Source organism: Anoplolepis gracilipes, chromosome 4, assembly GCF_047496725.1.
Source record: "Anoplolepis gracilipes chromosome 4, ASM4749672v1, whole genome shotgun sequence".
Lineage (NCBI taxonomy): Eukaryota > Metazoa > Arthropoda > Insecta > Hymenoptera > Formicidae > Anoplolepis > Anoplolepis gracilipes.
The window spans coordinates 16,924,455-16,952,043 of NC_132973.1; the positions used below are offsets into that span (position 1 = coordinate 16,924,455).

General features: G+C 33.1%; 3 protein-coding genes, 3 long non-coding RNA genes and 1 pseudogene across 8 annotated transcripts; 4 read left to right on the forward strand and 3 right to left on the reverse strand.

Annotated features, from left to right (window-relative positions):
- Positions 1–249: 249 nt before the first annotated feature.
- On the forward strand, positions 250–1,341 carry LOC140664969 (uncharacterized). The gene is made up of 2 exons (XM_072890611.1): positions 250–291; positions 364–1,341. The coding sequence occupies exons 1-2, from the start codon at positions 250–252 to the stop codon at positions 1,339–1,341; spliced, it is 1,020 nt and encodes a 339-aa protein (XP_072746712.1).
- A 713-nt stretch (positions 1,342–2,054) lies between these two features.
- Positions 2,055–3,985, reverse strand: LOC140664970 (uncharacterized; annotated as a pseudogene).
- A 4,073-nt stretch (positions 3,986–8,058) lies between these two features.
- LOC140664457 (uncharacterized) lies at positions 8,059–8,442 on the forward strand. Its single transcript, XR_012046458.1, has 3 exons — positions 8,059–8,159; positions 8,240–8,326; positions 8,406–8,442. It is a non-coding gene; the product is annotated as an uncharacterized lncRNA (long non-coding RNA).
- A 3,454-nt stretch (positions 8,443–11,896) lies between these two features.
- On the forward strand, positions 11,897–15,540 carry LOC140665074 (uncharacterized). Of its 2 annotated transcripts, none has more exons than XM_072890786.1 (5): positions 11,897–12,304; positions 12,845–13,007; positions 13,252–13,507; positions 13,604–13,857; positions 14,445–15,540. In XM_072890786.1, the coding sequence occupies exons 2-4, from the start codon at positions 12,858–12,860 to the stop codon at positions 13,762–13,764; spliced, it is 567 nt and encodes a 188-aa protein (XP_072746887.1). In that variant the 5' UTR covers positions 11,897–12,304; positions 12,845–12,857; the 3' UTR covers positions 13,765–13,857; positions 14,445–15,540. The 2 variants fall into 2 exon arrangements, with proteins under 2 accessions (XP_072746887.1, XP_072746888.1); XM_072890787.1 differs by having other exon boundaries at positions 11,897–12,281.
- Positions 15,541–16,849: 1,309 nt separating this feature from the next.
- Positions 16,850–18,341, forward strand: LOC140664933 (uncharacterized). Its single transcript, XR_012046513.1, has 3 exons — positions 16,850–17,275; positions 17,383–17,443; positions 17,619–18,341. It is a non-coding gene; the product is annotated as an uncharacterized lncRNA (long non-coding RNA).
- A 511-nt stretch (positions 18,342–18,852) lies between these two features.
- Positions 18,853–19,956, reverse strand: LOC140664952 (uncharacterized). Its single transcript, XR_012046521.1, has 3 exons — positions 19,531–19,956; positions 19,363–19,423; positions 18,853–19,187 (listed from the first exon to the last, which is right to left on the reverse strand). It is a non-coding gene; the product is annotated as an uncharacterized lncRNA (long non-coding RNA).
- A 2,336-nt stretch (positions 19,957–22,292) lies between these two features.
- On the reverse strand, positions 22,293–24,914 carry LOC140665153 (uncharacterized). Of its 2 annotated transcripts, none has more exons than XM_072890907.1 (5): positions 24,529–24,914; positions 23,803–23,965; positions 23,303–23,558; positions 22,953–23,206; positions 22,293–22,365 (listed from the first exon to the last, which is right to left on the reverse strand). In XM_072890907.1, the coding sequence occupies exons 2-4, from the start codon at positions 23,950–23,952 to the stop codon at positions 23,046–23,048; spliced, it is 567 nt and encodes a 188-aa protein (XP_072747008.1). In that variant the 5' UTR covers positions 23,953–23,965; positions 24,529–24,914; the 3' UTR covers positions 22,293–22,365; positions 22,953–23,045. The 2 variants fall into 2 exon arrangements, with proteins under 2 accessions (XP_072747008.1, XP_072747006.1); XM_072890905.1 differs by having other exon boundaries at positions 24,506–24,914.
- Positions 24,915–27,589: the final 2,675 nt, after the last annotated feature.

Genomic DNA, 27,589 nt, shown 5'->3' on the forward strand with positions numbered 1-27,589 from the left:
TTATTTCAACAGGATAGTACAAACCTGAAACATGTGTACAACGATCATGTAAATACTGACATGTCATACAACGATTTTCACGCATTATGCCAGAAATGCTGGCAGCACAAGTATGGATTCGTAGTTATTGATAAAGACAGCTCGCTGACCAATGGACGATATAGAAAAGGATTTAATGAATTTGCGATACCGTAGAGAGGTTAGTCGCTGTCGACACATCAGTCTAACAACGTCTACAAAATATTCATCATGATAAACAACAATGATGCTGATGATGAACGTGAAAAGATTGTGAGAAAGATTGCAAAAACGAGCGAATCAATTCGCAAAAAATATCACGCTTTAAAAACTGGTAAAATTGAGGAAGACGTCGCTTTGGAGAGACATTTTAAGCCAATCGCTGAACCTCTAAAACAAATTGTTGAGAATACCATCGATGTAGAATCTGATGCATCGAAAGTGGAGTCGTTTGGTATACCCAGAGAAGAACAAGAGAGCATAAAGCAGAAACGATCAAACATTTCACTAACTTATGAAAAAATATCAAATGGGGGACGAAAACGATCAAACGATTCATTGATAACTTCTACACCAAATCAATCAAAGCGAATGAAACAATCGACTCCGATAAAAGCTGTACAACAACCTCAAATAATCTCGTCTCCTTCCGTCGAAGAAATTTTTGAGACCACACCCGAAGCGGTTGTGACGTCGGTTCAACGTCAATTACAAACATCCGAAGGTCTGAATATGTTGCGAGAACATCTTGGTCCGCTCGGACAAAGATATATCGGAGCAATTTTAGGCCAAGATGTAAATAACGAGATGGATTACATATACGGTGTTAAATTTTCCGATGAAGGAATGATGCTCGGCGATAAACATTTCGAAGTGGATAAGAATGATAATATAATCATCAATGGAATGAAATATGCGGGGACGCCGGGTCTCTATGAATTAATTTTTAAGAGAATTCCCGACGATGCTGTATATACAGAGAACGATATGCATAAATATAAAAGTATATTACTGGCAACAAACGCGCATAGACGTGATAGTAATGTGCGTAATCCAGTATTAGGTAACAAAGGATACAAATATAAATATATAATCGCTTCATTACTTCCTATCAAAAGAAAAATTGGGAAAGGTATAAACCTACCACGCACTATGACACTGAGTGAGAATAAAATTGAATACGTGCATTGGAACGATCCCAACGAATTGGTAGATCGTTTGCGGCTGCTGGAAACTTCGCGTCGAGCAGGTAACAATGCTCACGGCAATGAAATCATGTCAATTATCGAAGAGCTTCGCGAGGCGGGTCTTATTATAAATTAAACAACATGTTGACGATACTAGTCATTCTGTCAAAACATTTCGTATTGAAATGTCAATTAATAAATTTGGAGTATTGCTCGGTATGTCGAATAATGCATACTATGAATGGAACGGATTACTAAGAACGTATGTGCGAGATAACGCTCTGTGTCTGACTAGCGCCGGCTTTGACGCAAGGTTGACTCAGGAAAAGATACATAAAGAATTATACATGAACTTTTACATTATTATGAAATATGCCACGATCAAACATGCAAGAAAAGAAAAACAACAGTAGGTCAATGTGCGAATCGTGAAGATGTTGCGAATACTCGAGATCGACTTCGAGGATGTAGCCTGTAGACGAATCGAGCGCGATCGATGATATATCAAAATTGAAAACATTATCGACCCACTGAAAATCGGCATAGGGCAATGGTTGACACATTGCCCATCCGTATAAATTATTAACATCGAAATACATCAAGTACGTTGATGGTTTCGATGAGTCATACGATTGCATATATTTGTTATTAGCACGCGCGTACCTGTTGGAACATTGACTCAGACCACCGCGTATATCTCGTTCGATAAACATAACCATGTCAATGTCTGTGAGTAATTCAAATATAATTTTCGTATGCTTTAACATGGCGTCCCACGTGTAGCCGGGAAGAGTATAATAATACGCGGGCTCGAGCCCATAACTCTTGATACAACTCTCGCGGAAATTTTCAAAAATGTCGGCTAATAACAAGACATCAGTTTTGAGGTATAAATCGCTATATTCGCCTAGCGTTCGAATTGAGAATCGCTTCCACACAATTTCAGCGTGCGCGTAATCGCTCTCGGATACTGTGTTACCTGTCAAGGAGCTGTAAAATGATTCTCGCGATGGTAAACACGCATCTTGCAATTTATCTACGCAGTCAATGTATTCGTACGGGAAGACGCCTTTTCTTGTCAGTAAATTGAAATCGTCGGCGGATAAATTTTTAAATTCCATTTGTAAAATTTTGAGTTTATCCTTGCTCAGAAAAGATGCCAATTTGTCGAGACTTGTGAGAAATTTATATGAATCTATGAAACGTAATTTAATGTGATTTTCCGGTTTGTCTTTCGTACCCTTAACATGTTTTGTAAATGAAATATATTTTTCTTTTGTTATCGGAAGTAAATCGATTCCCCCTTCGAACGCTGTGGCTATTTCCTCGATTATAAAATGAGAATCATAACGGGATAAATTGTGAAATACTATTGGAATGTAAAAAGATTCTTTGTAATTTAGATTGCAATTTGAATGCGCGGGACCTCTGTACCGTCCGGTCAAATGACAATGATCGCGTACGCGCGTATTATCATCTTCCACGAATGGTTTCTCACATATATGACACTGAGTCGCGCTTCGAAATTCTTTCCATTCATCTTGCGTTAAATTTACCATGGGGACATTGGTTGTTAAAATATTTTCTACACGTTGCGCCAAATTTTTAAGTTTGTCGGCGAACCACGCAACGCAATTGGCTTCGCGACGAGAATGATACGCGAATAATGAATTATCGTACGAGCAATGTACATAATAAACGATACTAAATACTTGGTGATGTTGATAAAAATTTTCTTCTTCTTTTTTCACCAAAACGCACTCCAGATCGGACGAAAGATAGTCGCTCCTTCCTGTTGTAGTTGGCGAATGCGAGCCGCCTGTCCTTATCGCTCGGTAACCGGATAGCGCAGTCGTTCATCTCTCCACAGTCTACTGTATGCGACTGTAGTTTCTCGTCCGAGTGAAAATAGTGCATACATCTGTAAAATAAAAGTTAAAATTTTTTTTTATATCCTTATTTTAAATATTTTTAGACAGTTTTATTAAGTATACATACCGATCGCAGATATATTTTTTATTCTTGTGTTTGCTGAGTTGCGAACTCACGAGCCTGGATAAATTCTTGATCCACACAAAATGTCCGATATCTCGCGCATCTTGCACGTAGAGCAAGTTGACGTGCTTGTCCCTCTTTTGCTCCGTAAGGTGTAACGAGATAATGTTTTCATTCTCGATGGTATACACATTGATTGAAATGTCATTATAAATTTCAAATTTTTTAATTTGATTAAGAGTAACTGGAAACTCAATATCTTGGAGATTCAGTACTGTTGTATAATGTGGGTACGATGATTGTCGGTCTGTGTTTCTTTCAACTGGATACAGAGCAGCCACCACCGCCCACGCAAAACATGCATTGTCTTGAGATTGCACGTTAACCACTGTTCGTTTTATTATTATCTTTCGCGGTAATTGTTTATTTAATGCACGCAACATCCTGCGCACATAGGATTATATTTATTTATATTTACAGTCAAATTTAATATACGCGATAATGCCCATCCGCTATCGCGTTCCTGAAATTCTTCGAGCGATGCAAGGGTGGGCTCGACGATTCGCCGCTCATACCACTCGCGTAAATCGGATGTATGAAAGAGTTCAAAGTTTCTTGTATTGATTGATTTATTGGCGCGCTTATCGCCTGCCACAAACTCGCTGTTAAACGCTGTATTCACTTTCACACTGCTGTGTTTTTGCATAACATCTCGCACATGCTCGAGCACAATGTCGCTCGCCTCTTCCAAAAATTGATGAGGTTCAATATGATTATAATTTATAACCGCACCAGAGTCAAGATACGATCTTCGAACGCCATATCGATCTCTCGCCAAATCAATCCATTTTCTCGCGAACTGCATCCTGCACCCGCGTGTACGAAACGCCTGCGCAACACATTTTTCAGTCCTTCGAGTCGCGCGATTCGAGCAATCAGTGATTGTCGATTTCCGATTGATAATCGTGGTCGTTTAATTCGACTTTGTTCTTCCAACGACTCGATACATTCGTTACATTGCGCCTCCAACGCAATGTACTCCTCCACTGAATTTACCCGGGTGGATTGCTCCTACACAATTTGCTCCGCCATGTTTTTCAGACCGAACAAGATGCACGACTCGAAAATAATGGAGGTGCACCTCTTTGCAGCGATTTTATATCGCGATTCATAGACGTTTCTATCACGCATGTCGCGATTTGTCATCTAACGATGACGTTATGTCGAAAAAATTTTTTTGCTGTATTTCGAAAATTAGCAGCTGCACATCGGCGCTCAAAAGTTTTGCAGTTTCAAATTACATGTAGCTGCAGATATCTCGTTGGATTGTCACCTATGGGTCACGTCATCTCAAAGATTTGTCATATTTCCAATATTAGCAGCCGTATATCGGCGCTCGGAAGATCCGCAGCTTCAAATTACATATAGTTGTCATTTCGCGATTTGCCACGCACACTTTAAACATTTTAGTAAGATTCGTTAGTGCATGGATAATTTGTAGTTTCAAATTACATGCAGCTGCGGATTTGTCATCTAACGATGACGTTATGCCGAAAAAATTTTTTTGCTGTATTTCGAAAATTAGCAGCTGCACATCGGCGCTCGAAAGTTTTGCAGTTTTAAATTACATGCAGCTGCGGATTTATCACGCACACTTTAAACATTTTAGTAAGATTCGTTAGCGCATGGATAATTTGTAGTTTCAAATTACATACAGCTGCGAGTTACTTTTTGATAATTTGTCACGTACATTTAGAATATTTAGGTGTGATTTCATCAGAAAATGTTGTCGCACTTCGACGCATGGAAAATTTTAAGCGCATTCAACTAAAATCTTTGGAGATGTAATTATTAATTAGCAGCTGTATATAGGCGCTTGGAGAAAAAAAACTTGCTGTATGAATCACTCCCTCCACATCACAATTTGTAGTGCTAAATTGTGAACAATAACCCCCTTCACATTGCAGTATGTAGTGCTAAATTGTGTTTTAATACTTAAAATAATTTAGTATCGTGTCAATCGTTTGTGGTCTCTGCTAAAGGAAGCAACATGAATTATTACGTCCCGATTATGGACACTCTGCCAAAGAAAGAGTAAGTTTTATTTTTTAAATAATATTTTTATTATTCATATTAGTTTTAAATAATATTTTTAATATTTATATATTAATATTATATTTTTAATAACATTTTTCTAAAATTTTGTAGCATTTCATCCGAGTCTCGTCGCGCGGATCGTATATTGAGAAGAAGATATGCTCTAACCCCGACATCATACAAATACTTGGAGATTGGAATAAGCGTCGGAGCTATGTCATAAGTGGAATTACTTGTTGGTGATAACCGAGGCAATCAAATAGTATTGCCTATCGTTACCTGGCACTCATTGATGCAGAAACGTGCCGATATTGAACGACATGTACAATCGACTGAAAGTGAGCTATTATGGATCTGCGATCTATCTATCCAAATGATTACATTAACTGATTCCAAGATTGTTAAATTAACATTGTCTAATAATTCTTTGTATATACATCCGCAAACATTGGTGCATTTATTCGATTTTGAAGATGTATCGATCATATGCATTTCTGGCTGTGTCAGAATACATATATTATTAATGAAAAGTTTAAACAATTTGTTAGCGTTTTGCAACGCAACAATATCACTAATGTTTACGATGCGGTAAAAGTGAGAGTGATACGTTTGACGGCAAATCACTCATAGATTATGAATTGTTAACATGTGCTGTAATGATTTACTCTATAATGTTTGCAATAAATAAATTACCGTTTTTATTATTAATTTTTATTATTTCTTTCTTCGCCTATTCTTTATAAAACGTATGATGTATATAGTTGGATCTACATTCATTCTGCTAAAGATGTTGAAAATGCTGATGTAGATGAGACGTGATACTCGAGTTAGACGGAGATGAGAGATGTGAGATTAAAATATATATATTTGGGTGGAGCGTGTGCTATAAAAGAGTTTGCGACCATCCTTGTGACAATCTTGTCGCATCTGATAAAGCGAGTTTGGAAGAAAACGCGAGTTTGCGGTCATCCTTGTGACATTTTTTTTATATATCTGATAAAAACTTTGTGCTTATGGATGACTTGATGGACATTTCATCCGATTCGTTCGAGTCGCCTGATTCACTCTTGGTGAACATTTCATCCGATTCATCCGATTCGTTCGAGTTTGCCGAGTCGTCCGATTCGATGGACTTTTCGTCCGAGCATTCTGATTCGGATGTAGAATCCTTACACGATAGTGTTCTTGACGGTAATTCTAGTGATTTCAGTGATGTTGTGGAACCTATTATTCATACGTTAGACGATGTACAAGTTCGTATATATAATGAAATGAAACGGCTGTGCATTATATCTTTTTATTATAAACCTGGGATTTCTGTTAAACATTGTATATCGTGTTTCATGCTATTACCGGAAAGGTCACAGATTGGGAATGATGTGGTGCGCACACATTAAAGTGAAATTTATCAGCAAATCCATGATTTATATGAATGTGGTAGATGTCTGAGACCGCTGTATCAATTAATATCGTGCAATTTTTGTCCGTTTTGTACGAAAGAAGACTAATGCATTAAAAATAAAAACTATTATTGTGTAAGTGTCGCGATAAGATGCAGTGGAGAGAACACTCCGACGCCATCGGTGGCTCTGTGACTTCTGTGGCGCAGTTTTTGCGAAATTGTGAAATTGGTTTGCCAAAGACTCATACGAGATCGTTAAAACTGTTTTTCGAGATCCGTGACAAAATAGACTTTTTATGCGATGTGGTCAAGGAAAATACTGATAGAATTTATGCAATTTGAAGATGTTCCGGAAATAAGGTATCTTCGAAAAGTGAGGCTGCTACTGATAAAAAGAATAAGAAGGATAGACTTTTTAGAAGAAAGAAGAAAGCAATTTGCCTCTCACGCAATTAATACACACATATGGTAAACAAAAAAGTTCTGCATGATTTGTGTATGTATTTATCATTTATAAAATTTTAAAGATATTAATAATGATGTTTTTTTCAGAAGACGCTGTGGTGCGCTCTCCCTCCCTATCCTTATTTTAATTTTTTTTTATCTTTTATATTATCTATTTTATATTGTATATTTTATATTTTTTATGCTATTCAATTATAATTATCTGTATGAATGCTGTGTAGAGCGACAGTCCGCGTCAGCTTTTAATTTTTTTGTCAGCTGTGAAGAGTAAGTGACATTTTTTAAATCTTTATAAAAAGAACTGCACTTCACAAATCAACTCACTGGATCACAGTCAGATACTTTATGCTAGTTCTAACGAGAGCTAGGTAACGTCTCGGTAAAAAAATGGGTAGGGGATCTGCATGACATAAGAGTAAGCATTTGTTGCTAACTCTTATGTCATGCAGATCCCCTACCCATTTTTTTACCGAGACGTTACCTAGCTCTCGTTAGAACTAGCATAAAGTATCTGACTGTGATCCAGTGAGTTGATTTGTGAAGTGCAGTTCTTTTTATAAAGATTTAAAAAATGTCACAAGTTATGGCGTTTATTGAGGCGATGTTTGAGACGGGGTACCGCAACCTACGGGTACCTGAATGGGTGCCATATCGCCGATACCATCGCCGTGCACTCCGAAGAGCGCGAAATATGGTCCGCGCCCTATTCCAGGCGCTACTGGATGTCCTATTTGGAAATGTAAGTAGTTTTTATTATTTTTATACGCTTTTTTATTTATAATATATTTATGTTTTTTTTTAATAGATTTTCGAAATAGGTGTTGATCCGATCCCTGGGTACATCAGCATAGCGCACATGCAGGAAGTGCGCTGGGTGCGGGCCTATCGCAAGGAGTGTGCGAAGTGGGAAAATTTGTGGGCCGATAATCCCTACTCCCACGAATTAGACGCGGATATCTTCTGTCTCCGCAGATTGTTCGGAGAGAAACCCTATCGTAAATATGCTCAAATTTTAAATATTTATTTTTTAAGGTACTAATAAAAAAAAAAAGTTTATTTTTCTTTTCTGTTACAGCCCCCGCTCCCGCTTTTTTAGACGCGGAGGCAGAAAATGTCAACGTATTTCGGATACTCCACAGATTGTTCGGAGAGGAGCCCTATTGTAAGTATCTCTATATAATACGCTCAAAAGTTTGTGTATTTTTAAGGTACTAATATAAATGTTCATTTTTCTGTTACAGAAGCAGCCGTCGCGCGTTCCCCGTCACCCTGCCGCCTTATTTTTAGTTATTTTTAGTTTTTTCTTTATATTTTATATTTTATAATTTTAAATTTTAGATTTTTCATATTTTATATTTTATATATATTATATTATATTTTACATTTTTTAATATTTTTTATATTATATCTTCTATATTTTTTAAAACACACACACACACAAACACACACATACACACACATACACACACACACACTATATGTATAAAAATACACATTTTTATAATTAAATATTTTGTTTATGATAAATATGTGTATATGTTTTGCGCCTTCATTATCTATCTCATCCTTCTTCCTCCTCCACTTAGTATTGATTAGATTATATTTAATATATATAATTAGTAATAATAATAATAATATAATATATAATAATAATATAATATATAATAATAATATAATAATATAAAAAAAAAATTTAATCTGCGTTCTCGCGTACGCCTTAGCCTCCGTCTTATCGCGGTCCCGCTATCCTTTCCCCTCATCCTCATTCCTTCTCTCTCACGCTATCTTCCTATTGTAATCTTCTCCTTTTCCCACCACATCATGCTCTCATTGTCCTACGCTATGTACAATGCGCATAGCGCTCTCCTTATCCTATCCTATACCACGCGTCTCCGTCTACCGCGTTGCGAACGCCTATCGCGCTGTCTCTCTCTATCCATTTCCCTACTCGCGGACCTCTCTTCCCTCTCCGCAAACCCCTCGTCGACCGGCCGCGCCGCGGACCTCTCTCTCCTCTCCGCAATCCCCTCGTCTACCGGCTGCATCGCGGACCTCTCTTCCCTCTCCGCAATCCCCTCGTCTACCGGCTGCGTCGCGGACCTACAGCTGTATCGCAGATCTCTCTCCCCTCCCCGCGTACCCCGCGTCAACAAACCGCGTCGCGGACCTGCGTGACGTCACTCCCCCGCGCCCGCGGGTCCCCTCCGCCCCCGCACCCCCCTCGAGCTCTCGAGTTAGAAACCTCATTATATCACTACTGACCACGTTGCATTTGACCACGTAGCTTTTGAACACGTTGCGATTGACCACGTTGCGATTGACCACGTTGCGATTGACTACGTTGCTATTGACCATGTTACAATTGATTACGTTGCATTTGACCATGTTACGATTGACCATGCGTCGCATTTGATCACTTCGCGATTGACCACGCGTTGCAATTGACCACGTTGCGATTGACCACGTTGCATTTAATCACGTTGCGTTTGACCACGTCGCGATTAACCACGTTGCGATTGTCCACGATTAGTGCGGTGAGAGGAACGCTCTGCATTGACAACCTGAAGTCACACACATAGGCCGGTATTCATAGTCCGTTCTTATATATAAGATCATTTTAAGATATGTTTTTAGTTGACTTAAGACTACGTTCAACCAATCAGATGGCCGAATAGAATTTTAAGACTTTACTTAAGACGAGCTTGAATATAAGAACGGACTATGAATACCGGCCATAGTGCGCGCTTCGTTTAATGCGTGTGATTTTTTTCGTCTTAACACCTTATACTACCTGTAACATTTTTTGCTCAGTTTAACCTACTCTACCTGTACCTGACGGGTGGTTCGCGAATTATGGGACACCCTGTATACGCAGGGTATCTTACACACAACACGCGACATCATCATCATTTTACTATTACTGAAAAAACAAAATAATACTTTTCGGTGCAGTATCATATGTCACGTGTCACATCTCCGTCACTCGCCGCTCCCGTGCGGTTACCGCTTCTCACGTGCCAAGACAATTTTGTTTATTACTTTTAATAATTATTGCGAATTTTCTTCTCAGTTTAACATACTTTATCTGCTAACGAGCGGTTAAACGCGAACCACTACGGACACCCTATATACAGAGTGTCCGATTACTGATTGTGAGTAGAGTCCTATATAACAGAGAAGCGACATCGATCCCCCACCACCACCTCCAGCACCGCCATATTGTGCTCGCTCCAGAACTTTAATAAACACATATTCCGTTTATATGAGGTTATAAACGTGTTACAGTTTTTTTATTAAATATATCTGATAATCTCTCTCTTTCTCTCTCTCTCTCTCTCTCTCTCTCTCTCTCTCTCTCTCTCTCTCTCTCTCTCTCTCTCTCTCTCTCTCCCTCTCTCAAATAATAATAACAATTAAAAATGTTACGCAAAAATATAAGTGTATAAATGTATTGCATATGCAATCATTTTAATTATATTGAATATATATATAATCTTAATCCTTAACCTTCCCGAACAAGACAACCAAAAACTTCGCACACTCGTACCATCTCTTTATATTTATTATATTAATTTTTATATATTTAGAGACTGAAAGTTAAAAAATAAACGATATAAATTAAATATATATTATACATTAAATACATATATATTATATGATGTCTATTTCTAATGACAATTACAATATTATATCTAACCTAAACACTGACTAAACACATGCTGCATGCTGCATAAGTTTATCTTCACTTTGGGGCTCAATATGGCTGCTTCAATTAGGTGGGGGTATCACCAATCAGAAATCGCGACGCCGATGTCGCTTCTCTGTTTATATAGGACTCTAATTGTGAGTAAAAACGAAATGTGATGGTAGATTCCGTCAAATCGAAGTGTGTTATACGTCCACTTGTCTGACGTTGCTAAAATACTCCAGTATGTTATGTTAACAAAGATTTTTTATCCAAAGTTATATCGTGGAAAAGAACAACATCCCATAAACTTTATGCCTAGGGTCATCAGCAACGATTAACCAATCAGAAAGTCTCGTTTTAAACTGGCCAATTGACGACGTGGTCAATAGATTCCCACCCCAAATATTTGATACAAAAAATACAAAATATAGTCGGACCATAGACTTTTATAGACAGAGCCGTTAGGCCCTATTTAGGGCGAGAGGGGCTCTGATGATACGGGAAGAGAGCATCGGTGCCAACTCGGTTTATTTCGTTAAGACTCGATAATGTTCGGCCAATATCTAACCTAACATATATGTTGTGTTAAACATGGTGTTAAATAGTAGTGTGAAGAACATACTAACATCGAAGTTTAGAGATATAAAAATGAGTTTTGTGTTGTGTATAAATGTAAAAATCGCAAACACAAAAATAAATAAAATGTTGAACAAGTAGAGATGGAACGTGTTCTAAATAGGAACATTTCATTTCATTTGTAAGTAAAATATTTTAAATGTAGATTATGTAAATTAAGTATTTGCAAATAAATTGATGTAGTTAATTTAATATACTTATATAATAAATATAATTTATATATGAAAATATATATATATATTATTTTAGTCCCTATTTCCATGAAAACAAACGTGGTATACAAAATTAATTGTCTAAATTGCGACGCTTCTTATGTTGGTCAAACAGGCAGAAAGTTGAATACTAGGATAAAAGAACATAAGACCAACATAATGAAGCTCAATAACAACAAATCAGTGTTCACTGACCACCGCCTAACATACAATCATGACTTTGACTGGGACAATGCACAAATACTAGACAATGAGCCCTATTACACAAAAAGACTGATATCTGAAATGTTATATATCAAACGACAAATAAACAGCATAAATCTACAAACAGATATAGAATGTTTGCCAGCTATTTACGATGATATAATAAACAAACTGCCTAAGATTTAATGTCACCTATCTAACTCTTTCCATCTTAAATGTATTTTTCGCCCTTGAGCTCATTACCATCTGTACCATCGGCATAACCACACGTTAAACATCAGTTGCGCGATATATATACCATAGATTCAACAACACACAAACGGAATGCATATCCTGTAAGCTTTTTCTGAGTCACCACCATTATACACAAACTAGCGGTAAATAACTTTATTACAAACAGGTATTTATTATACTCATTTTATTAATACAGACTTAACCCCTCAATCTAACTGCATACCTCCCTCGGTCTGGAAACCTCGGAGAATTGCCTTGCGGGATTATTATGCAAGCCGTACAATAAAAGAGCCGAACAAGTTGGATCGTTTTATATATATGTAATTTATACAACTAACATGCGACAAATATGTACAGCGGTTCTAAGGCATTGATCCATTTAATCATGCGAATACGATCACGATTTTTAGTTCATACATTGCTTACGCCTTTATTATGCGATGTTTTCTCATTAATTTCATTTTTATCTATTTGTAATTCACTTATTTATTTTATTTTATTTTATATATTATGCTGAAAAGGATTCAAAACATGAATCGAAACGTTCAGATTTTTATTATAATTTCCGTCATTTTATAGAATGTTACTAATGTACTTAATGTCAATATACCTGCGACACATCACCTATATAAAAAACTTATAATTTTGATTCACATCTCCTCGCTCCTATTGCCTCTTTCTTACGTACTTATTTATATTATTTTAGGTTTCCTCAAAATATGGAGATGCGCAAGAAATGGCTCGAAGCCTTACATTTGCAAAATTATGAGCCAAAAAAATCTGCTGCAGTTTGTTCCGTTCATTTTAGAGAAACGAATTATCAACTTGATCATAAATATTGCAAATTAAAAAAAGTTGCTGTTCCACATGTATATATACATATATAATGATATTTATATAATATTTTATTTCTTAAATGTAACAATTATAAAGCCCATATCAGACTACGCATTAAAAATTGAAGAGTAAAGATTAAAGATTAGAATTTGACAAATCAGAACAAAATTTCTTTGTCCTAATTGGTCAAATTTTAATCTTCAATCCTAAATTTAAATCTTCAATGCATAGTCTGATACAGGCTAAAGAAATATTATGCTAACTTGTCTTTTTCAGTTACTTGAAATAGAAATGCAATCTGAATATACAATTCACACAAATGTAGATAAACCTCCAATTCAGACAAATTTAGATAAGCCTCCGATTCAGAAAAATTTACATGAGCCTCCAATTAAGACAAATTCAGATGTGCCTTCAATTCAGATAGATTCAGATGATCCAGTACTTCAGACAGATTCAAATAATCCTCCTCTGCAGAGAGTTTCGAGTGATTTAGATCATCAAAATACTTTTATTGAAGAAAATAACACTGGTTAGTATAAATAAAAAATAAATATATAAATAAATATATCTGCTTATGCTATAAAATAAATAATACTACTATAATGAATATTGTATATCGTTACAGGTAATACTAATAAAATGGTGCGTCGTTCTACTAGTATATCTCCTGACAGAATCATGAATTCACCAATAAATACTAAAATTCGAAAAATGTACAAAGATAACATTAAACATTTAAAAAGAAAACTATCTATAAGTCATTATGAGCGTAAAAAACACGGCTGAAATTATCTACACTAAAGAATGTATTAAAGGATCTGCAGAAACAGAATCTACTAACAGCAGAAGACAGCGATATTTTACAACATTTAGATGCAGGTATCAAAGAATTAATAAAGCGTGAAATAAGGAAACGGAAAAAATTGCCTGTATCTAGAGTGTATAAGCCTTGCTTGCGACAGTTTGCATTATCTCTTCATTATTACTCTCCAAAAGCATATAATTATGTTCGGTATAAATTTTATAACGCATTGCCACATCCAAAAACATTAGTCAGATGGTATCGTTCAGTTGATGGAGAACCTGGTATTAATACTGAGGCTATAGAGGCTATTAAACGACGCGCACATTCAGTTTCTTATAGATTAGTAGGTGCGCTAATGTTTGACGAAATGGCAATACGGCAGCATGTCGACTATTGTAAAGATAAATTCGTTGGATATGTAGATTATGGTATGCATGTGGAATGTGATACGACAAAAATTGCCAAAGAAGCGTTAGTTTTTCGTGTTGTGTGCTTAAATCAAAATTGGAAATTACCTATTGCTTACTATCTGATAAACGGTATTACTACAAAACAAAAGCAAAATTTAACAATACAATGTTTAACTGCACTGTATGAAGCTGGCATGTTAATAGTATCAGTAACGTGTGATGGTTTGTCAAGTAACATTAAAATGTTTCAGAATCTTGGTTGTAGCTTAGACATAAAATCAAATAATTTCCAAACATGGTTCAAACATCCAACCGCAGACACCAAAGTCAATGTATTTCTTGATGCTTGCCATATGTTAAAGTTAATAAGAAACATTCTTGGCACTATAAAAGAACTTTTAGATAGTGCTGGAAATATAATAAAGTGGGAATATTTTGAAAAGTTACACCAATTACAAGAAAAAGAAGGTCTCCATCTTGGTAATAAATTGAGAACTAAACACATAGATTTTTATAAAAACAAGATGAAAGTCAAATTAGCGAGTCAATTATTAAGTACATCAGTTGCAAAAGCATTGGAATTTTGCAAAAATTTGTTACAATTACCACAATTTAAAGATTGCTCAGCAACTATAAAATTTACTTTTATTATTAATGATTTATTTGATATTTTCAATTGCAAAAATATAAGACAATGTGGTTTCAAAAAACCGATAAGTGTTGACAATAATGTAGAAATTTTTGAAAAAATTAAGAAATATAGAGAGTATATTAAAACATTAAAACTTATTAAAGAGCAGAAAAAAGTAAAAGTACTTAATTCGAAAGTTAAAACAGGTTTTCTCGGGTTTTTAATAAATATAGAAAGTTTACAAAATATGTACAAATTTAATTGCATTGATAATAACTTTTTAGAATATATTCCAACGTATAAAGTTAGTCAAGATCATTTAGAGTTATTATTTAGCAGTATACGTTCTCGTGGTGGATATAATAATAATCCTACTGTAAAACAATTTAAAGCTATTTTTAAAAAATTAATAACACACAGAAATACGAAACACAGCAAATGGTAACTGTATATCTCTAGAAAATATTCCAATATTACATACACCGTCAACGGATGATCCTGTTAATGTTATATATGCCACAATAAATGAAAATTTATATCAAAACTGGGTTAATGTTTTTGACACAAAAATTACTGATCACGATTACAGTTTAAATGTGCAATATCCGTTTTTTACTACGGAATATAAAAACGAAGTTATCACTTACATGGCTGGATATATATTAAAAAGACTTATGAAAACTTTACGTTGTTCTGAATGCATTGAAACATTAATAATGGAACCAAGTACAAATATTAATTGTAATTTAATAAATATTAAAAAGAGAGGGTTATTATTATATCCATCAGAGAGTCTTGTGTACGTATGTAAACAAATTGAAAATAGTTTGATCACTTATATACATATACATAAGACACTTGATAAATTTAATATGAATAAGTTTATAAATGATATTTTGATATATTTCATAGATAAAAATATATTTTCGAAATTAAAAGACCATATTAACGATCAAAATTTTTTTATTAATCACTTTAATTACTTATTACGTGCCATTATACAATTATACACAAAAACAAGATTGACATATTATGTAAAAAAAGTAGAATTAAGTGATAGACATAAGTTTAATAAATTAATATTATTTAAAGGCCAATGAAAGTAATAAATATACATTTTACAATAAACATATATTTTATTTTATTTACTCTTTTATAAAAATTAAGTGCTAATATATATTAGAATAATAATATATATAACATATGTATATATATATATATATATATATATATATATATATATACAGAATATTTTATAAAATATTTATTTAATAATAATATATACAATAAAAGATATAAAAATATTTAAAATGTGATTGTATCAGTGGGTCTAAATTTTTTTCGTATTACAATTTTTTTACGTTATATTTTTCTTGATTAGAAAAACTATTTGATTTAAAAAAAATTACAAAAAAGATTTTATAGTATTTATTATCATGTACAATATTTGAAATGACGCAAATAAAACATTTAATATATTAATTATAAATATTTTGATTAATAAAGTTAAGTTGAGAATCAGTAATTATATATGGAAAGCCGAACACATCCGATCGGTTACGAAAATGGCCGACCTGGCACCGATGCCCCCTTTACCGCGATTATCAGATGCCCCTCGTAAAACGCTCTGTCTATAGAAGTCTATGAGTCGGACCTCTTATCCTACGACATTTTTGGTCCGGAATCTTCCCCTTAAACCTCTGATCCTACGGCAAAATTTGAGAGTGGAGGTATAATTCCCCTTTCGCAGTCGTAGCATGAGAGGATTTTTTTTCGTAGGATAAGAGGGTCGTAAGATAAGAGATCCGACTGTATGATGTTAGACTGAAATCACATGGTGCGGAATAGAAGTACGGAATAGAAAATGCGTCATAGAAACAGCCAATCAGAGCTTAAGGAGACATTGCGGCAAAGTTCTAATTGGCTGTTTCTATGACGCACTCTCTATTCCGTACTTCTATTCCGCATCATGTGATTTCAGCCTTAAAACAAGAACAAACGCGAGGTTAGGATATCTGTTATATCTGGAGTAGGCATAGCAGAACGTTATGTTAGAATATTTTTAATATTTAAATAATAAAGTATTATTTAATAAAATGTAGGAAATAATAAATTATTATTTAAATAAAAACGTTCTCTTACATAGCGTTCTTCTACAATACCTACTCTAGATACGACAGATATTCTAACCTCTGTTTTAATATCATGATTGAAATAATAGAAATATTCTAACAGAGCGTTTATCTAGACACCTACTCCAAGTGACAGATATCCTAACCTCGCGTTCGCCCTTGTTTTAATATATTTCGTGTTTTTAGTATTAAACATTTGAAAGCTCTTTACGGGATATTGCATCTTCTTACGATATGATAAGCAATCTGAGTTAACATACACGAGTATTTTAGCAACGTGAGACAAGTGGATGTATGTGTAAGACACAAGTAATTAAAAGTAAATATTGTTTATGTTATAATGTTTTATAGTGTCTAGGTAATAATAAAGGGTATTTAACATAAGTTTAATAATTTTTTAATTAATCAACATTTTTCTATTTACAGAATTTTCTCTAGAAATAATGTATGCTGTGCAACATACATATCAGTGCTGGGATAATACGGTGTAAGTACGTTAGGAAATATTTTTATTTTGTTATTTTATGGTTTGTTGAATCTAAAATAAGCCTGAATTACTATGACAGTTGTACGGGTAAGATTTCAGTTATACAGAGAAAGAGAAGACATATCTTGTCTTCACGCTGCTTATTAATATTGTATCATTTTTATTTTTATTTTAGCATAAGACTGTGATAGATTTATAATAATCAGCAAACCAGATTCAAGATGCACCGAGTGTCAAGAGGGAATCCATTACAAACTATGAGAATCTGTTAAGCGAGAGCTTAATATTAAAGTCTCCGCTAATAGAATCTTGTTTTATGTAATGGAATGATCAACGGTCGGTCACTAATGCAGTGATTGTAAAATCAATAATGGTTTTGTATTATTAATATGTTAGAAAATTGTGTAACATTTGTAACTTTCACGATATGTAACTTTTTAGTTAGTGAATATATCAGTGAAGATTGTAATTTAGCACTATAGTCAAATGCAACGTTTTGTATATTTTCTGAATTAAAATATCTAATAATTTGTTATTTTTAACTGATTTATTAAATTTACTATATTTATCTTGAAGTATTTATTGATGGATACGTATTTTTTCACAAAATAATCCTGTGTATTAATATAATATTTAATTTTGTTAATAATATTGATATTATATTTGTATTAATTATACTTTGAGTTTTACATTTATATGTACTGTTTTACATAATGCATAATATTACTACTGTAAATGAGTATATCGGTTTGTTCAGCGACAGTACAAAATTATGTATAATAGCACATTATACTTCAGCTATTTTAACAACACCATTTTTTCCATAAAACGATTATTTTAGCGACACTCCAAAAGTAAATAAAGAAATTCTTCTTTTGAATAACCATGATTCATCGTATATACAATCAATCAAGATATATGTATATTTGTCTATCTTGTACATATGTATATGTATACAATCAATCAAGATATATGTATATTTGTCTATCTTGTACATATGTATATCTTGATTGATTGTATATACGATGAATCATGGTTATTCAAAAGAAGAATTTCTTTATTTACTTTTGGAGTGTCGCTAAAATAATCGTTTTATGGAAAAAATGGTGTTGTTAAAATAGCTGAAGTATAATGTGCTATTATACATAATTTTGTACTGTCGCTGAACAAACCGATATACTCATTTACAGTAGTAATATTATGCATTATGTAAAACAGTACATATAAATGTAAAACTCAAAGTATAATTAATACAAATATAATATCAATATTATTAACAAAATTAAATATTATATTAATACACAGGATTATTTTGTAAAAAAATACGTATCCATCAATAAATACTTCAAGATAAATATAGTAAATTTAATAAATCAGTTAAAAATAACAAATTATTAGATATTTTAATTCAGAAAATATACAAAACGTTGCATTTGACTATAGTGCTAAATTACAATCTTCACTGATATATTCACTAACTAAAAAGTTACATATCGTGAAAGTTACAAATGTTACACAATTTTCTAACATATTAATAATACAAAACCATTATTGATTTTACAATCACTGCATTAGTGACCGACCGTTGATTATTCCATTACATAAAACAAGATTCTATTAGCGGAGACTTTAATATTAAGCTCTCGCTTAACAGATTCTCATAGTTTGTAATGGATTCCCTCTTGACACTCGGTGCATCTTGAATCTGGTTTGCTGATTATTATAAATCTATCACAGTCTTATGCTAAAATAAAAATAAAAATGATACAATATTAATAAGCAGCGTGAAGACAAGATATGTCTTCTCTTTCTCTGTATAACTGAAATCTTACCCGTACAACTGTCATAGTAATTCAGGCTTATTTTAGATTCAACAAACCATAAAATAACAAAATAAAAATATTTCCTAACGTACTTACACCGTATTATCCCAGCACTGATATGTATGTTGCACAGCATACATTATTTCTAGAGAAAATTCTGTAAATAGAAAAATGTTGATTAATTAAAAAATTATTAAACTTATGTTAAATACCCTTTATTATTACCTAGACACTATAAAACATTATAACATAAACAATATTTACTTTTAATTACTTGTGTCTTACACATACATCCACTTGTCTCACGTTGCTAAAATACTCGTGTATGTTAACTCAGATTGCTTATCATATCGTAAGAAGATGCAATATCCCGTAAAGAGCTTTCAAATGTTTAATACTAAAAACACGAAATATATTAAAACAAGGGCGAACGCGAGGTTAGGATATCTGTCACTTGGAGTAGGTGTCTAGATAAACGCTCTGTTAGAATATTTCTATTATTTCAATCATGATATTAAAACAGAGGTTAGAATATCTGTCGTATCTAGAGTAGGTATTGTAGAAGAACGCTATGTAAGAGAACGTTTTTATTTAAATAATAATTTATTATTTCCTACATTTTATTAAATAATACTTTATTATTTAAATATTAAAAATATTCTAACATAACGTTCTGCTATGCCTACTCCAGATATAACAGATATCCTAACCTCGCGTTTGTTCTTGTTTTAAGGCTGAAATCACATGATGCGGAATAGAAGTACGGAATAGAGAGTGCGTCATAGAAACAGCCAATTAGAACTTTGCCGCAATGTCTCCTTAAGCTCTGATTGGCTGTTTCTATGACGCATTTTCTATTCCGTACTTCTATTCCGCACCATGTGATTTCAGTCTAACATCATACAGTCGGATCTCTTATCTTACGACCCTCTTATCCTACGAAAAAAAATCCTCTCATGCTACGACTGCGAAAGGGGAATTATACCTCCACTCTCAAATTTTGCCGTAGGATCAGAGGTTTAAGGGGAAGATTCCGGACCAAAAATGTCGTAGGATAAGAGGTCCGACTCATAGACTTCTATAGACAGAGCGTTTTACGAGGGGCATCTGATAATCGCGGTAAAGGGGGCATCGGTGCCAGGTCGGCCATTTTCGTAACCGATCGGATGTGTTCGGCTTTCCATATATAATTACTGATTCTCAACTTAACTTTATTAATCAAAATATTTATAATTAATATATTAAATGTTTTATTTGCGTCATTTCAAATATTGTACATGATAATAAATACTATAAAATCTTTTTTGTAATTTTTTTTAAATCAAATAGTTTTTCTAATCAAGAAAAATATAACGTAAAAAAATTGTAATACGAAAAAAATTTAGACCCACTGATACAATCACATTTTAAATATTTTTATATCTTTTATTGTATATATTATTATTAAATAAATATTTTATAAAATATTCTGTATATATATATATATATATATATATATATATATATATATATACATATGTTATATATATTATTATTCTAATATATATTAGCACTTAATTTTTATAAAAGAGTAAATAAAATAAAATATATGTTTATTGTAAAATGTATATTTATTACTTTCATTGGCCTTTAAATAATATTAATTTATTAAACTTATGTCTATCACTTAATTCTACTTTTTTTACATAATATGTCAATCTTGTTTTTGTGTATAATTGTATAATGGCACGTAATAAGTAATTAAAGTGATTAATAAAAAAATTTTGATCGTTAATATGGTCTTTTAATTTCGAAAATATATTTTTATCTATGAAATATATCAAAATATCATTTATAAACTTATTCATATTAAATTTATCAAGTGTCTTATGTATATGTATATAAGTGATCAAACTATTTTCAATTTGTTTACATACGTACACAAGACTCTCTGATGGATATAATAATAACCCTCTCTTTTTAATATTTATTAAATTACAATTAATATTTGTACTTGGTTCCATTATTAATGTTTCAATGCATTCAGAACAACGTAAAGTTTTCATAAGTCTTTTTAATATATATCCAGCCATGTAAGTGATAACTTCGTTTTTATATTCCGTAGTAAAAAACGGATATTGCACATTTAAACTGTAATCGTGATCAGTAATTTTTGTGTCAAAAACATTAACCCAGTTTTGATATAAATTTTCATTTATTGTGGCATATATAACATTAACAGGATCATCCGTTGACGGTGTATGTAATATTGGAATATTTTCTAGAGATATACAGTTACCATTTGCTGTGTTTCGTATTTCTGTGTGTTATTAATTTTTTAAAAATAGCTTTAAATTGTTTTACAGTAGGATTATTATTATATCCACCACGAGAACGTATACTGCTAAATAATAACTCTAAATGATCTTGACTAACTTTATACGTTGGAATATATTCTAAAAAGTTATTATCAATGCAATTAAATTTGTACATATTTTGTAAACTTTCTATATTTATTAAAAACCCGAGAAAACCTGTTTTAACTTTCGAATTAAGTACTTTTACTTTTTTCTGCTCTTTAATAAGTTTTAATGTTTTAATATACTCTCTATATTTCTTAATTTTTTCAAAAATTTCTACATTATTGTCAACACTTATCGGTTTTTTGAAACCACATTGTCTTATATTTTTGCAATTGAAAATATCAAATAAATCATTAATAATAAAAGTAAATTTTATAGTTGCTGAGCAATCTTTAAATTGTGGTAATTGTAACAAATTTTTGCAAAATTCCAATGCTTTTGCAACTGATGTACTTAATAATTGACTCGCTAATTTGACTTTCATCTTGTTTTTATAAAAATCTATGTGTTTAGTTCTCAATTTATTACCAAGATGGAGACCTTCTTTTTCTTGTAATTGGTGTAACTTTTCAAAATATTCCCACTTTATTATATTTCCAGCACTATCTAAAAGTTCTTTTATAGTGCCAAGAATGTTTCTTCTTAACTTTAACATATGGCAAGCATCAAGAAATACATTGACTTTGGTGTCTGCGGTTGGATGTTTGAACCATGTTTGGAAATTATTTGATTTTATGTCTAAGCTACAACCAAGATTCTGAAACATTTTAATGTTACTTGACAAACCATCACACGTTACTGATACTATTAACATGCCAGCTTCATACAGTGCAGTTAAACATTGTATTGTTAAATTTTGCTTTTGTTTTGTAGTAATACCGTTTATCAGATAGTAAGCAATAGGTAATTTCCAATTTTGATTTAAGCACACAACACGAAAAACTAACGCTTCTTTGGCAATTTTTGTCGTATCACATTCCACATGCATACCATAATCTACATATCCAACGAATTTATCTTTACAATAGTCGACATGCTGCCGTATTGCCATTTCGTCAAACATTAGCGCACCTACTAATCTATAAGAAACTGAATATGCGCGTCGTTTAATAGCCTCTATAGCCTCAGTATTAATACCAGGTTCTCCATCAACTGAACGATACCATCTGACTAATGTTTTTGGATGTGGCAATGCGTTATAAAATTTATACCGAACATAATTATATGCTTTTGGAGAGTAATAATGAAGAGATAATGCAAACTGTCGCAAGCAAGGCTTATACACTCTAGATACAGGCAATTTTTTCCGTTTCCTTATTTCACGCTTTATTAATTCTTTGATACCTGCATCTAAATGTTGTAAAATATCGCTGTCTTCTGCTGTTAGTAGATTCTGTTTCTGCAGATCCTTTAATACATTCTTTAGTGTAGATAATTTCAGCCGTGTTTTTTACGCTCATAATGACTTATAGATAGTTTTCTTTTTAAATGTTTAATGTTATCTTTGTACATTTTTCGAATTTTAGTATTTATTGGTGAATTCATGATTCTGTCAGGAGATATACTAGTAGAACGACGCACCATTTTATTAGTATTACCTGTAACGATATACAATATTCATTATAGTAGTATTATTTATTTTATAGCATAAGCAGATATATTTATTTATATATTTATTTTTTATTTATACTAACCAGTGTTATTTTCTTCAATAAAAGTATTTTGATGATCTAAATCACTCGAAACTCTCTGCAGAGGAGGATTATTTGAATCTGTCTGAAGTACTGGATCATCTGAATCTATCTGAATTGAAGGCACATCTGAATTTGTCTTAATTGGAGGCTCATGTAAATTTTTCTGAATCGGAGGCTTATCTAAATTTGTCTGAATTGGAGGTTTATCTACATTTGTGTGAATTGTATATTCAGATTGCATTTCTATTTCAAGTAACTGAAAAAGACAAGTTAGCATAATATTTCTTTAGCCTGTATCAGACTATGCATTGAAGATTTAAATTTAGGATTGAAGATTAAAATTTGACCAATTAGGACAAAGAAATTTTGTTCTGATTTGTCAAATTCTAATCTTTAATCTTTACTCTTCAATTTTTAATGCGTAGTCTGATATGGGCTTTATAATTGTTACATTTAAGAAATAAAATATTATATAAATATCATTATATATGTATATATACATGTGGAACAGCAACTTTTTTTAATTTGCAATATTTATGATCAAGTTGATAATTCGTTTCTCTAAAATGAACGGAACAAACTGCAGCAGATTTTTTTGGCTCATAATTTTGCAAATGTAAGGCTTCGAGCCATTTCTTGCGCATCTCCATATTTTGAGGAAACCTAAAATAATATAAATAAGTACGTAAGAAAGAGGCAATAGGAGCGAGGAGATGTGAATCAAAATTATAAGTTTTTTATATAGGTGATGTGTCGCAGGTATATTGACATTAAGTACATTAGTAACATTCTATAAAATGACGGAAATTATAATAAAAATCTGAACGTTTCGATTCATGTTTTGAATCCTTTTCAGCATAATATATAAAATAAAATAAAATAAATAAGTGAATTACAAATAGATAAAAATGAAATTAATGAGAAAACATCGCATAATAAAGGCGTAAGCAATGTATGAACTAAAAATCGTGATCGTATTCGCATGATTAAATGGATCAATGCCTTAGAACCGCTGTACATATTTGTCGCATGTTAGTTGTATAAATTACATATATATAAAACGATCCAACTTGTTCGGCTCTTTTATTGTACGGCTTGCATAATAATCCCGCAAGGCAATTCTCCGAGGTTTCCAGACCGAGGGAGGTATGCAGTTAGATTGAGGGGTTAAGTCTGTATTAATAAAATGAGTATAATAAATACCTGTTTGTAATAAAGTTATTTACCGCTAGTTTGTGTATAATGGTGGTGACTCAGAAAAAGCTTACAGGATATGCATTCCGTTTGTGTGTTGTTGAATCTATGGTATATATATCGCGCAACTGATGTTTAACGTGTGGTTATGCCGATGGTACAGATGGTAATGAGCTCAAGGGCGAAAAATACATTTAAGATGGAAAGAGTTAGATAGGTGACATTAAATCTTAGGCAGTTTGTTTATTATATCATCGTAAATAGCTGGCAAACATTCTATATCTGTTTGTAGATTTATGCTGTTTATTTGTCGTTTGATATATAACATTTCAGATATCAGTCTTTTTGTGTAATAGGGCTCATTGTCTAGTATTTGTGCATTGTCCCAGTCAAAGTCATGATTGTATGTTAGGCGGTGGTCAGTGAACACTGATTTGTTGTTATTGAGCTTCATTATGTTGGTCTTATGTTCTTTTATCCTAGTATTCAACTTTCTGCCTGTTTAACCAACATAAGAAGCGTCGCAATTTAGACAATTAATTTTGTATACCACGTTTGTTTTCATGGAAATAGGGACTAAAATAATATATATATATATTTTCATATATAAATTATATTTATTATATAAGTATATTAAATTAACTACATCAATTTATTTGCAAATACTTAATTTACATAATCTACATTTAAAATATTTTACTTACAAATGAAATGAAATGTTCCTATTTAGAACACGTTCCATCTCTACTTGTTCAACATTTTATTTATTTTTGTGTTTGCGATTTTTACATTTATACACAACACAAAACTCATTTTTATATCTCTAAACTTCGATGTTAGTATGTTCTTCACACTACTATTTAACACCATGTTTAACACAACATATATGTTAGGTTAGATATTGGCCGAACATTATCGAGTCTTAACGAAATAAACCGAGTTGGCACCGATGCTCTCTTCCCCGTATCATCAGAGCCCCTCTCGCCCTAAATAGGGCCTAACGGCTCTGTCTATAAAAGTCTATGGTCCGACTATATTTTGTATTTTTTGTATCAAATATTTGGGGTGGGAATCTATTGACCACGTCGTCAATTGGCCAGTTTAAAACGAGACTTTCTGATTGGTTAATCGTTGCTGATGACCCTAGGCATAAAGTTTATGGGATGTTGTTCTTTTCCACGATATAACTTTGGATAAAAAATCTTTGTTAACATAACATACTGGAGTATTTTAGCAACGTCAGACAAGTGGACGTATAACACACTTCGATTTGACGGAATCTACCATCACATTTCGTTTTTACTCACAATTAGAGTCCTATATAAACAGAGAAGCGACATCGGCGTCGCGATTTCTGATTGGTGATACCCCCACCTAATTGAAGCAGCCATATTGAGCCCCAAAGTGAAGATAAACTTATGCAGCATGCAGCATGTGTTTAGTCAGTGTTTAGGTTAGATATAATATTGTAATTGTCATTAGAAATAGACATCATATAATATATATGTATTTAATGTATAATATATATTTAATTTATATCGTTTATTTTTTAACTTTCAGTCTCTAAATATATAAAAATTAATATAATAAATATAAAGAGATGGTACGAGTGTGCGAAGTTTTTGGTTGTCTTGTTCGGGAAGGTTAAGGATTAAGATTATATATATATTCAATATAATTAAAATGATTGCATATGCAATACATTTATACACTTATATTTTTGCGTAACATTTTTAATTGTTATTATTATTTGAGAGAGGGAGAGAGAGAGAGAGAGAGAGAGAGAGAGAGAGAGAGAGAGAGAGAGAGAGAGAGAGAGAGAGAGAAAGAGAGAGATTATCAGATATATTTAATAAAAAAACTGTAACACGTTTATAACCTCATATAAACGGAATATGTGTTTATTAAAGTTCTGGAGCGAGCACAATATGGCGGTGCTGGAGGTGGTGGTGGGGGATCGATGTCGCTTCTCTGTTATATAGGACTCTACTCACAATCAGTAATCGGACACTCTGTATATAGGGTGTCCGTAGTGGTTCGCGTTTAACCGCTCGTTAGCAGATAAAGTATGTTAAACTGAGAAGAAAATTCGCAATAATTATTAAAAGTAATAAACAAAATTGTCTTGGCACGTGAGAAGCGGTAACCGCACGGGAGCGGCGAGTGACGGAGATGTGACACGTGACATATGATACTGCACCGAAAAGTATTATTTTGTTTTTTCAGTAATAGTAAAATGATGATGATGTCGCGTGTTGTGTGTAAGATACCCTGCGTATACAGGGTGTCCCATAATTCGCGAACCACCCGTCAGGTACAGGTAGAGTAGGTTAAACTGAGCAAAAAATGTTACAGGTAGTATAAGGTGTTAAGACGAAAAAAATCACACGCATTAAACGAAGCGCGCACTATGGCCGGTATTCATAGTCCGTTCTTATATTCAAGCTCGTCTTAAATAAAGTCTTAAAATTCTATTCGGCCATCTGATTGGTTGAACGTAGTCTTAAGTCAACTAAAAACATATCTTAAAATGATCTTATATATAAGAACGGACTATGAATACCGGCCTATGTGTGTGGCGGCCAACGTGGTTAATCGCGACGTGGTCAAACGCAACGTGGTTAAATGCAACGTGGTCAATCACAACGTGGTCAATCACGACGTGGTCAATTGTGACGTGGTCAAATGCGACGCATGGTCAATCCTAACGTGGTCAAATGCAACGTAATCAATTGTAACGTGGTCAATAGCAACGTAGTCAATTGCAACGCGTTGTGAATCGCGACGTGGTCAAATACGACGCATGGTCAATCGTAACATGGTCAAATGCGATGCGTGATCAATTGCAACGCGTGGTCAAATGCGACGCATGGTCAATCGTAACGTGGTCAAATGCAACGTGGTCAATTGCAACGTGGTCAATTGCAACGCGTGGTCAATCGCGACGTGGTCAATCGCAACACGTGGTCAATTGCGACGTGGTCAATTGCAACGCGTGGTCAATCGCAACGTGGTCAAATGCGACGCATGGTCAATCGTAACGTGGTCAAATGCAACGAAATCAATTGTAACGTGGTCAATAACAACGTAGTC